The sequence below is a fragment of the Pinus tabuliformis genome, chromosome 8 (genome assembly GCF_031772625.1).
Source record: "Pinus tabuliformis cultivar Carrire ecotype Pingquan chromosome 8, CPIR1, whole genome shotgun sequence".
Taxonomy (NCBI): Eukaryota; Viridiplantae; Streptophyta; class Pinopsida; order Pinales; family Pinaceae; genus Pinus; species Pinus tabuliformis.
The window spans coordinates 1,700,292,407-1,700,305,986 of NC_142294.1; the positions used below are offsets into that span (position 1 = coordinate 1,700,292,407).

Here is a 13,580-nt window from a genome sequence, read left to right on the forward strand (position 1 = left end):
TTGATATAATTATTAATAATATTATATAGTTATTAATAATCCTAAATACCCATAATAATTATTAATATGGTTGATATAAGTTCACATTAGAATATGTAGTTGTATATATGCTTCATATAGACCAATGACTTATATCAACAATATTAATAAATATAATTGTGCTAATTACCTAATTATATGTCAAAATATTAATTAAACTTATTCCAACCATTTTCTGTTTTAACTATTCAATAATATGTGGTGATCTTGCCCATAAATTTCTTCCCAATTTTCAAGTATTCATTAATATTTGGTGATCTTGACAGCTGAGTTTTCGCAGCGGGCAAGAGACCCATCGAATGGACGTTGGAACTTTAATCATAAAGTATTTATGACTCTGAAAATTGAAGGTTGCAAAGTTTTATTTCAAATTATTTTTGCATATCTAAACCACCTATTATCAGGTTATGTTCAAAGGAGCTAGCGTTTCGAGATGGATAATTGTTAATTTCTCGATCCCTAAGTTTTCAAAACATGAAAACATGAAATAGAGCGCCTAGGTCATGATCTCCAAAGATATTGTATCAAAAGAGGAATGGCATGTACCTTTACTCACAATTTCTAATCTGATTTTACTATTAAATAGTAAAGGTTAGTATATTTGTCTCAAAAAAATTTGAAATTTTTATGATCTATAATATAAAGAGTATTAGTATTAATCACATCATTATTATTTCATAAATTTTTCAAACTAATTAATATAATTCATCCCATAATCTATCCCTCCCTTACATCACATAATTTCTGTTGCTTTATCTTATTGCAGACAATGGAGGATTGTCTCGAGATCGAGGAGGAGAATCCAGAGGAGTGATGGCGATAGAAAATTGTCTACGGGCAAAATATAAATATGAGCCTCCTGAGCTTATAATTTCTATTTTACCGGATAGAAAGACATGTGATCTCTATGGTGATTTTTTAGTTAATCCTGCATTGAATGATTTTAATTTTAATTTTTTTTTGTAACAAATTAAAAAATTGTTAAAAATTTAAAATCAAAAACTATAAAAAAAAAAAGTTAAAATACATTCGGTCATTTTACAAGTTTTGTTTACTTGTCCCAGCCCCATGGAAGAAAAGGTTCAATAAAGGTTCAATATGGACTGCGGAGTGGTGAATCAGTGTATGTCGCCGATTAAGGAAAAGGTTAATGTCAACGAACAATATTTAACGAATGTCCCTATGAAGATAAATGCAAAGGTTTGGTAGGGTTATTAATATTTACAAATTTATAGAGTTATTTATAGAGTTTAGGCTTCTGTGATTTATATCAAGATTGTGAAAGATTTTTCAGTGAAAATTATATGGAGTATCATTTGTCGTTTGGAATCAATTAGTGTGGTTCATAGTCAAAACAAGTTATCTTGCTGAAAAATTTCTCACAATCTTATCCAGTCATATAGAGTAAAGTTTTACCCAAAACTCAATTGTGCTGTTATATAATGATTTTTTCACCACTGATTTAGTTTCCTATCAATATAATGTTTTCACTAACTATTACAGAAAAAGGTAAACTCGAATGATTTTTTTCACCATTATTTTTTTTTCCTGTTGTAGCAGTTGAATGGCATGAACAGTGTGTTGAATGTGGAATATGAAAAAACGATACCTAAAATATCGATGATACCAACCATTATTATTGGGATGAACGTTTCACGTGCATCTTCTGGGAATATAGATTCACCTGCTGTTGCAGCTGTAAGTGAATATTTATTTTATTTTGTGTCACCAAGTTCTCTTATGGTCGTGTTTATGAAATGTTGTTTTAAATTTATAAACAAATTGTTGGTAGGTTGCTTCCTCGAGAGAGTGGCCGTTCTTTACAAAGTATAAAGCTTTCATAAGACTTCAAACACCCAGGTCTGAGATCTTTGACCAACTTTACAGCCAATCTTTTGCGCCGAACGGAGAGGAAAAGGACCTGGCATAATCAAGTAAATCCGACTTTCTTTGTTATTTTTGTTTTTTTTTAATTTCGAACTAATTTTATATAGAGGTCAATTGTATTTTTATTTTTTCCAACAGTCCCATTTATATCAATTACAAATTCTGAAAATATCTTGAAACTGTAAGTAAAGAGCTTCATTATTTAAGCTTTTCACTATTAGTTTCCAAAATATCCCGTTTCAGACATGTATAATTGATGAACAAAACCCTCAGTTGATTTTGAACAAAAGTTAGCAGGGACACATGTATAAGGAAACTCTCATATGTTCAAGTAAATATTAGATCTGACATTTACGTTGGCTACACAGTGAAGTATTAAAAGATTTTTATAAAAGCTGCTCCCGGAAACCAGAGCAAATGATCATCTTCAGGTATGTGGGGATAATGTTGAATTATGTTTGGTTTTTTCAACACTGCCTTTCTTGCAAGCTATGGTTATAAACGCTTTACATATCTGTAGTTTTTGTGCTTCTTTTGTGCTACCCAAACTATGTTAAAAGTATGTTACTGATGGAATATCTTTTACTATTTTCTAGGCTTTTTTTTAATAATATTTTTAGGATATTTTTCTTTAGGTTGAGCTTTTAGCTAAATGTTGCAGTTGCAAAATGAAGAGTGAGTCTCAGATGATCATGGGTTTTCTCAACAACTTTTATTTGAAATTAAGAAACTTTGATAAACACCATGAATATGTGCTTGATTATTTGTCATATGACCAAGCCACAATGGATACCAAACACTTATCATCCTGCTAATACCTAAATTTTGTTTGAATGCCCCACCATCCAATCCTTCCCAACTATTCTCCCCAGATTTAGTTTGGATTCCCCATCCAAATAGAAAATCCATCCTTCCCTAGTATTCTCCCCCATTTTAAATTATACCTGTCATTTTATTCTTTGAGCATAAGCCATACATATATATAAATATTTTGTTAATCCTGTAATATATATATATAGTGTGTTGTAACAAGGATATATAGTTAATCATGTTGTAACAAGGTTTTTCCCATATCTTTTACAGGGATGGAATTAGTGAATATCAATTTGGCAAGGCTTTGAACATTGAGTTGAGAGCAATTTTGAAGGTTTTTATTTAACATTAGTTTTCTATTTCTTTTTCTTCAATTAAAAATTTAGATTCTTATATGATATGATTTATTGTTATTGATTTTAAATGGGGATTTATTTAGGCATGTGACTTCTTGGAGCGTGGTTTTAGGCCAAAAATTACATTCATAATTACGCAAAAGAACCATCACACGAAACTATTTCAGGAGAGAGGGGACGCAAATCAACTATTCTATTCAAAATAAAGTGTTTTGATTTTAATAATTATATTAAAAAATATCATAATTTTAGAGTTAATTACGAACAAAAATGTTATTTATATTGATATGCTACTAGTCACATACTTAAATTTGTTTTATTAGGCACGATGTGATTTAGTTATTTATTAATTTAAAATGTTTATGATATAAGATAAAAATAACTTATCTTATGTGTTTTGAAGCAGGGACAATTGTGGATTCCCATATTTGTCACCCTAGAAATTTTGATTTCTACTTATGTCCTCATAATGGGAGAATTGTAAGTATTTGATATGTTTTTTTTATATTATATAGTATATATAATTCACATTTTTATAAATAATAAATTTATATTGTGTTGCAGGGAACTTCAAGACCAACTCATTACCATGTATTACTTGATGAGATTGGGTTTACCATGGATGAACTTCAAAGCCTTGTTCATGCTTTATCTTATGTGTAAGAATTAACTTTTAAAAAATAATCTTTGGTATTTGATATGTAAAATTAATTTAAATAATTTTTATGATAGGTTTTAAATTGTATTTTTTGATTGTAGGTATGAAAGAAGTTCAACAAAAATCTCTTCAGGTTAAGATACTAACATTCCTATAAAATCATAATTATATTTTTTATTTACACTCTTTTAATTATTTATTACATAGATCTGATTTTTCCATATTTGATTATGATGTGCAGTTGCTCCAATAAATTATGCACATCTAGGAGCATCCCAAGTGCAACAAATCATGCAAACATGAGGAAGAATTGATGGAGATATTCCTCCCCTTAGAATGCATGGAAGAATTGATGGAGATATTCCTCCCCTTAGAATGCATGAAAAAATTGCTGATACTATGTATTTTTGTTAAATTCTCTAAGGTTTTTTGCTTTCAATTTTTATACCTACCGCTAGACTCCATATTACTTTGTTTTTGACAGTTTTTTGTTGTTGCAATTATCCATAATTTAGCATTATGCCTTGAATTTTTATTTTTATCTTTTATTAATATTTAAATTTATTTATCTCCAATATGATTGGTTTAGGTTTTATTATGTAATGATTTTTATTGAAATTTTTTCACGACACATTGCCATGGGGATAACTAAAGTTGCAATATTTATGCCATGATCTTTTGATACATATCATTGTGAATCTTTGTAGGAAACCACCAAAAATTAAAATAATTGAAGATAGCTCATAATTAGGTAAATTACATATTTACTATCCATTATTACCCACCATAATAATAACATATTTATTATCAATTACTGTCCATCATAATTTAAGTAAGTATTTGCATTTAAAATGGATAGAAACACGATGTAAATAAAAACACATACCAGGGGTTGTTACTTTAATAAGTAGAGTGTTTTCTTCAAGTAAAAATGCAAATGTGCAAACAAAAAATACAAATGTGTAGAATTTTTAGTAGTTACTATCAACCAAAATTTATGCAAACATCAGGGTAGATGTGATTGTTATGTATGCATATTGTTATGTATGCATATCCGATTGTTTATGTATTTATCATGCATGCATGTTGGTTATTTAGGGTGATGGTCATTGTTGTAGTTGTGTTGTCATGTAGAGGTCAATGATGTTGGTATGTTGGTATATATCATTTTAATCTAGACTAATTTGTTCAAACAAGATAGCCTCCCATGAAACACACTAAGGTATGTTTGGTTATGTTTATATTTGGTTTATACATAGTATCTTTGTAAGAAGAAGAATATCAAAGATGGCATGCAAGATGGTGGATTAAAGTTTGTGTAACTCTAGCAATATAAGTTTCTTTTGCTATTATATGTTCAATGTCCATTCTCTTTGTTGTTCTATGCTTGCACTTTAATAGGTTATTTAGGTTTTTTGCTCTGTCTACTGCCAGATAACTTTCATCTTATCTTTGCATTGATAGATTAGATTTGAAAGTCTTATTTACTTCCTATAACTAGTCATTCATATGCGTATATGTATGCAATCTGATGGTATAGTCAATATTCTCCATCTATCCATTGAATCTATAAATTATTGAGCATTAGTGGTCTAAAGCCTTATATTGGTGAGAGTGTTCATGCATGTCTTGAGTGAGAATAGAGCTGAAATGGTTATCTGAACTGATCCAAACCATCATCCATTCCAATAGTTCTGAGAACAGTATTGAAGATTATATGTTACCAGGCATCTCCAAGCTGCAACCTAGGAGAGTTTCCTGGAGTGATAACAGATACTATATTCCCACTTTTTTTTGATTGGTTCTCATGTTCCTTATGCCTTGGGGGTGAATAAATGCTCTGGTATCCCTGTCAAAACTTGGGTTGAGTTAATAGTCCTGGAGCGTAGGTTGGGACAAACACTTTGGAACCCTTGATGGGTTGAGTTACTTGTCCCTAGATCCAGGTTAAACAAAACCTAGAAGGTTTTGGGTTGAGTTATTAGTTCCTAGAGCCCTAAAAAACTTGGGTAGAGACCAATTTGGTTGGTGCTATTCGGACAGTAGAGGTGGAATCATTGTGGTTGAGGGTTCAGGTGGTTTGGCCTCTCAAAGCCTTGGTTGGTTTTGTATTTTTTATTCCATGAGATCCCACATTCATGCTTAGAATATGGTGGGGGTGATTGGCTAGAAGAGAGATTTGTTTCAATCGAATCTATGGTCAGGTGGTATGTGGAAGTCCCCGACTTGGTTGGTATTTTCATATATTAATAAGAGTTATTTTCCTACTTGTGATTCATGAATACTTATAGTGATTATGTTGGTGATATTATGGCTAAGTTTCCATTACTTCTATGACGGTTATTTTTTGGTTACATGATGTATGTTATCTATGGCTCTTTCATGATTTGTTTTTTTCCTGAATGGTTGAAGAATATATGGACTAAAAGGTGTTATTGAAACTATGTTGAGAGGACATAGAGCCTTCTTGGTGATTCTTAATTGAATATCAAGCTCTTATGATCAGATATACATTCATTACTTGTAGCTTACATGTTTTCCATGTGTTTGATGAAATGTATAGTGTGTCCTAGGAAATCTAGGTCAGTTTTGGATTCAAGTTTGAATGGTTAACATTGCAATTATGAAAATATGGTTCTGGAAAGTTTTAGGAAATTCCTTGGAATGGTATAGAGGTTGACATAAAAAAGTGGCACAAATACCTGGACCGCATGCTCAGAACTAGATACTTGGGGTCATAATCGCATGGAGCAAGGATTATGAGCGTGATTGGAGGCTCACAACTACATGTAGACAGGGTAAAGGGTGTGGTTATAGGCCTAGGTCAAAGAAAAAGGGTTCCAAATTAGGGATTGGTCACTTAGGGTGGTTTTTCAGCCTTTGAGTGACTTGTAGGTCTTGTAGGATGTTAGTATGTGTTTAGTTTCCAAGCCCCACTTATTTAACCAGAACTTGGAGGTCAGGTCATGTCATAGTGACTCTCGTCTCATGTTTACCCTGGTGATCTTATGAATTTAGGTAAATGTGGGAAAGGTGGTCACATAGTTATCATCAATATGCTTTGTCTTTGAATGATAAGTAGGGTTATTTACTATGAAAATTTCACTTTGAATGTCACAATATATCCTTACAAATTATCAATGTACCAACCCAATATTGAACACAATATTTGTAACTAAACAAATTCCTTGCTTGCATGAGTGGCTTCCATGTATTCAACTTCTATGGTTAAGAGTGCCACTGTAGACTATAGACTTTACACCTATATTAATAAGGACTTTTATTGGTTTATTTTGTTGCATATTAAACCTTTGTAGTATTATATTTACATACGTCTACCTCAATATCAGAAGCAACAACAAAAAATAAAATAAATCTAATAGAAATTAACTTGGTAACAAGATAAAATAAATCACCAAAGTAATTTCCCTTGACTTGGGAAAAACCTTTGCTACTAATAAAGCTTTGTATCTCTCCACATTTCCTTCTACATCCAAATTCTTATAAACACCCATTTCCTGCTAATACATTTTCTTCTAGTTAGAAAATGCACTAGATCACAAACCTCATTCTTGTCTAAGATTTCCATTTCTTCAACCATGGCATTTTTCTAGAGGTTTCAACCTTTTGAATCCACTGTGTCCCTAATAGTCTAGGATCATCGTAAGTAATAAAAATTCAAATTTTGAATGAAAATTAGGTGGATTATATCTTTCTGTCTTCCTTCTTTACTAAGTCGATCTCATCAAAACTGGAGTATGTGGTTCTTCTTATTTTGATTGATGTTCACTTGTAGATTCTAATTCACTATGCTTTAGTTCAAACTCCATCTTCTTTGATTCTTTCTCCCTTGGTAGGAATTCTTGTTCGATAACATCTTTTACTTCTCTAAATACCACATATTGAATTTACACAATATTCTCAGGGTCTAGGTTCCTAATATAATATTTATAACCATATTTATAACAAATGAAGATGCTCCTTTCATATGTACTATCTAACTGAGTTCTATTTTTCTTTGGAAGATGTACATATCCATCACAGCTAAATACATTAAGGAGTCAGAGAGAAGGTTTCTTTCTAGTCCATACCTTGTGTGAAATATTATCATCCAACACTACTGAGGGTGATCTATTTACTAGGTAACAAGTAGTATCCATTGCCTTTTCACAAAATTCCTATCCTAACCAAGAACCACTCAGTAATCTCCTTTATATTTGCATCAACATCTTGTTCATCCTTTCCACAACTCCATTTTGTTGAATTATGTATGGAGTATTATTTTCCTGCCTTATACCACACTTCTTATAGAACTCTGCAAATTCCTTCCTAAGGAATTATCCACCATTAGTTTTCCTCAACACTTTTATTTTATTCTTTGCCTAATTTTTAACTAGATCCTTAAATTATTAAAACTTGTCAAAGAATTCAAATTTCTTCATGAGGAAATATATCCATTTATTCTTGAGAACTCATCTATAAATGAGTCATATTACACAAATTTACCTAGTGATGGAACCAACATAGATACAAACACATCACTATGGACTAATTGTAGTATTCCCTCTACTATTTTAGCACTAGAAGAGAATCTCACCCAACTCTGATACCCATGTAAGAACTGTTTACAAGATAAAAATCGATAGAGAAATTTGACATACCTTCTACCATTCCATTACCATGTTATAATTAAAGGCCCTTCTCTTTGATATGTCACAGTATTTGATGCCACAATATAGTCTTTTCCCAATAAACTATATGAGTTTTTTCTTTTTATAATCCAATCGCAAGAAAAATGCAATTGTTTCACCCATCACTAATAATACTTCCTAGTAGCTTATATAGAGTTGCAGTCCAAGTTACCCTTAGTAATACGATTTCCCCTCAAACAATCTTGTAGGTATCCTTTTGAAACATTGTTTTTACACCTAAATCACTCATCTTGTTTAGATGAATCCAAATTTTGGCCAATCCTATGTTGGGAAAAATGTTGTCATTTATGTCAAATGGGAGTTTGTTAGGGAAAATGTTGTCATTGATGTCAAATATATGGGTTCCATTGAGAGTGCCAAGGGGTGTCAAGTTGACATGGATTCCTCTAGTAGTTGCAATGTTTAGTAGAGAAACATCATAGTAACAAGATAAATCTGGAAACTAAAAATATTATAACTATAAGGTTGGGAGGCATAGTATTTTAAGGAAATTGTCTCAGAGGGTCTATTCATTTTATGATTTAGTGTGATCAGATGGATTGACATTGGAAATACCTTTCTAATGGTATAAGGTAGACTGAAAATCTCCAAAGGATGATGGAGTTATGTTCAATTGAAGTTTAGCAGTGTTCCAAGATTTAAGGTTACTCATTGACCTTGGGTTTTGCAAGAAATGTCTTTGTTAAAAGAAATTCCAGACTTGGGTTTATTTGTGAATAAGTTAAATAATTTGGTATGGTTAGGCCTTGGGCATGGCTACTAGTCTAGTCCAATCGAAAATTTGTCTCATTAGAAGATTTTAAAAAATCTATAATGGACCAAACCTCGACCTTCGAACCCTAATTTAAGTGGGACAAGGATAAGAAAGGTGGTAAATTTGCATTAACTATGTGTGGTGTTATGGAAACATACTTTCAGATGTGGATCATGCACCAAGTGTCTCCCTTCTAGAATTCAAAAGAACTGATAGATCACCCCTGACCTGTGTGGGATACAGTGCAGAAAGAATGTCAATGCATGTTAAGTGCGCTAGTCATTGATTTGGCTAATAATGTATCTTCCCACTAAGAGATCTCTTGACCCTTGAGTCGTGGAATTAATCACTCATTTATTAGACCACTAGTTTTAGCCCTATGGGTATATGGTACTATGCTTTTAAGGAATATACAATGGAATTTTTAGAGAAATTCATTAAATCTAGCAGTTTACCAATGTTAGAGATATAACTATAGACACTGCTAAAAAACTAGTGACAGAATCGATTTGCTAAAATAAGGAAGCTTATCAAAAGTCAATGCTGAGAATGGAAAACATGACATGAAATTGAACTACTCTAATTGAAGGAAATATATCATAGTTAATGTAACATGTATAACACATTTGTTTTAGTAATGGGCCTCCTTTGATCTTGTACAAATAATATTGGAGGATAAGTATTAGACAGTTAAAATTGAGAATGTATTCATTGAAAAGACTCTAAACATGTACTGTGGTCATTTATTTGACAAGGGAATCCATACTTAAAACTTAAGGGTCAATTATATTGTGTAAGAAAACACTTTGATTAATCATGATTATTATTTTGTGCTCCAATGTTTACTCTCCCGTAAGGTCTGATTCATTTAATGTAGTTCTTGAACTATGTGATACAGTGTGAGAAAACTCTCTATATAGTGCTTAATGATACTATTATATTGTGGGGCAATGTTGTTGAGTGTGTGAGAGGTGCGAATGAGCCAAAATTGATGTGGAAAAACATAGTAAGCTTTGATGTAACATACCTTGAAATTTTTTTTTTTTCCTTTATGTCATTACTATAATTATCCTTGCATTAGAAATGTTATCTTTTCTTTTTGTTCGTATGCATATTTACTATACAGGGTACTATCAAATTATAATTTTGATTATGTTGTTATTTTGAAAGGGTGGGATTATATGTAATGCACTCTATGTAATGCCTTCTAAAATTATTAGTTCAACTTGGAATAATTTGGTCATCATTGAGATTATTTTGTTTTCGTTTTTAGGAGAGCTATCAACACTATCAAATTATAATTTTGATTATGTTGTTATTTTGCAAGGGTAGGATTATATGTAATGCACTCTATGTAATGCCTTCTAAACTTATTAGTTCAAATTGGAATACTTTGGTCATCATTGAGATTATTTTGTTCTCGTTTTTAGGAGAGTTATCAATAGGCCAATAGTTGTATACAATTATTGCGTTCTTCATATAATCTGCCTCCATTTCATGGTATGCTTGCCTTTAATTCCTCAAGAGTTTAATTTTGCTTTCAATTCATTGCCTCTACTTTCTTATTGTAAGGCTTATTTTTTCCACTTTTGTGAATAAAGGTTTCCCTCATACATATACAAAACTTGGGTTCTTACTATCCATTATCATATACCATAGTGATTCAAAAACATTTACCACTCACATTCTTACTTTATGACATTAATTTAGAGTATTAATACCTCACAACTTATGTATATACGTATTGACTCCTCAATTGCTTGAAATTTATCATTGCATATGTTAATCTATGGAGAACGTAGGTATATACAAACACCCTAGGCATCTTTGTTTTGCATGGAATGTGGGATATTTAATTTATGTATTTACGTCTTGGGTCATACTATACCTTGTGAATACTTTCCATGTTAACTCTTCATGTGATCTTCACATGGCCTATGAGGGTACACACCTTGTGGATGACAATGATTCAATGCTTTTATCCTACAATTGTGTGTGATTAGGGTTAATCCAAAACCTTTCTCTCTCCATTCTGTTAGCCTCCTCTTGCAACATGGTATCATCTTTCATGATTGACATTTTTACATGCCAAATATGTCATACTTTGCAAGGTGAAGCATTCCATATTTCCAGAACAGACCAAAGAAGGAAGCCATGAAGTGTGCTGGTCCAAATGCCACTGCTGATTCATTTTTTTTGATGAGTTGTTCCAGTTTTGAAGAGTTTTCATTTAAGGGAGGTCCAAACAGTCTAATCTTGGTCTCCCTAGGTTTCAATTTCCTGTTGTAGAATATAGAGAATGCATCTATCCAAACAGTTTAACCTTGGCACATCTGTAGATAGGTAGAGAATCAAAGGGACCCAACTGCTTAATCTGGTCCCCTGGCAGAAATAAGTGCAGATTTAGATAGGAAACATTCAAAAGAAAAATTGTAATTCTGGGTCTGCAAGTCTAAGTGCACCCTAATCAGAAAAGAAGAAAAAATGTTAGGAAAGTAGGATGGGTAGGTAACTGTGGTTGCAGAAAGGTGATTTATGATCAATTTTGTGTTTCAAACGGTTTTATCTTTACAGATCACATTACAGGCAGTTTTCATTCAGAAAAAGATCAAAGCTGGACATCACTAACTTCCCCTTCTTCTAATTCACCAAGTCACTTACTAAGTCCCCAAAGAGAACAAGATCTGCTTGAGCCTCTTAGTTTCATCATCATCCATATCAGTTGCCTTGGTGAAGATCTGCTTCACTCAAGGACTTCATCTCTTTGCAAATTCTTTTCCCCAAAATTAGCCTAACGTCCCTGACCTTAGCGCCTGCTTATCACCTTCATATTAACTATTAATAGTATTATATAACTCCCTAGCAGTCTTCCCCTTCCCCTATTAAAACTATGTACATGAAACTCCCCTATGTAAATATCCCCACCCTAGCAATATAGCCATATTTTTATAAGTCTGGGGAAAAAATGGTCCATCTGGGGCTGTTTTTAACCCATCCGAGTCATAACAGGGGTTAGATGACACCTGGTCATGCTAACAACCTATTCCGTAGCCCTAAAACCCTCAAAAAACCCCCTACTTCGCCCCCAAACCAAAGTTCTGTACATAAAATCCTAAACCCGCGCGCATTTAACCCATATTTTACCCCTTACCCTAAGTCCCAACTGTAAATATTAATTGCGCCCATTGCAAAACCCCGAACCCACTTTCCCTAAGTCATAACCCACCCGCGCGCATATTAAAAAAGGTATATTCTTCGCATATTCCCCGTCCTTTATCCCGCCATCACCTCGCACCGACCGCCGACCGTTGGATCGCCCGCCCCACAGATCAACGGTGGGCAGGATGTCCCATCCCCAAGCTGCCCAAGCTTTAGCATCCGGGAGATGGATGGTATTGCTGCCGTACCTCCCGCCACGCGTCAAGCATTGGGCTGTGGCGGAGGCCCCCCTCACGAAACCACTATCCCCAAAAAGCGGTGCGCCACAATACCGCTTACCACCTCCTGCCCTGTGAGGTCACCGCTTATGTCACCCCCTGCACAGTCGCCGCTTACGTCACTCCCTTGCCCAGTCACCGCAACACGTCAACTCCCTACGTGGCCTCCTGCCACCGTGTTGCCGAGTCATCTGCCTGCGTGGCCCCTTGCGACGTGTCATGCCACGTCACCGTCCGTACATGATGATGTCATGCTAACGTCATCCTGCCACGTCATCATGCTGATGTCATTGCTGACGCCACCTGCTGTACAACGTCACATCATGCCGATGTCATGCTGATGTCATCAGAACTTTTTTTGGCACGAAGGAGCAAAAGTCGCACTCCGGAGCCCCAAAATCCGATTCTGAGGTAGTTTTTGATGAGCGATTTGCGCCAGGATTTTTTAGGCCGAAATGGAGAATCTTCAGGGAATCTTTAGGGAATCTTTTCATCATACGGCCCCAGGAAGCCCAAAAGGCGCAAAAATGACCCATTTTCTTCGCAGAGCATATCGAAAGGAGTAGAAGACAGTTCTAGAGGATACAGAGGCCGAACAACGACCATTAACTTGTGATTAGACCCGCAACAAAGAAGAAAAGTGACCCAATTCATTTGTCAGAGAGTATCAGAGGAAAGAGAAGCAAAAAAGTGTACCATTTAGATTGTTTAATGGAAACCTTCGGTTCCCAAAGCAGGTTAACATTGAATGGCCGCCAATTAAGTCAAATCAAGCGGTGAAAGCCCATCCTTACCTTCAAATCACAATTAAGGCATTCAATGCCACAGGACGCCAAAGAAATAGAAACCCATGCACATTTATTCAGAAGCACCTGCACCAAGCCACCAAGTACTACATAAGTTATTCAGTTTTGATACAACCAC

General features: G+C 33.9%; 1 protein-coding gene across 1 annotated transcript; it reads left to right on the forward strand.

The window, feature by feature from the left end:
• The first annotated feature begins 1,137 nt into the window (after positions 1–1,137).
• Positions 1,138–4,056, forward strand: LOC149242795 (protein argonaute 9-like). Its single transcript, XM_089371016.1, has 10 exons — positions 1,138–1,239; positions 1,600–1,737; positions 1,832–1,899; positions 2,295–2,357; positions 3,010–3,073; positions 3,179–3,281; positions 3,493–3,575; positions 3,660–3,754; positions 3,855–3,886; positions 3,995–4,056. The coding sequence occupies exons 1-10, from the start codon at positions 1,138–1,140 to the stop codon at positions 4,054–4,056; spliced, it is 810 nt and encodes a 269-aa protein (XP_089227142.1).
• The last annotated feature ends 9,524 nt before the right edge of the window (positions 4,057–13,580 follow it).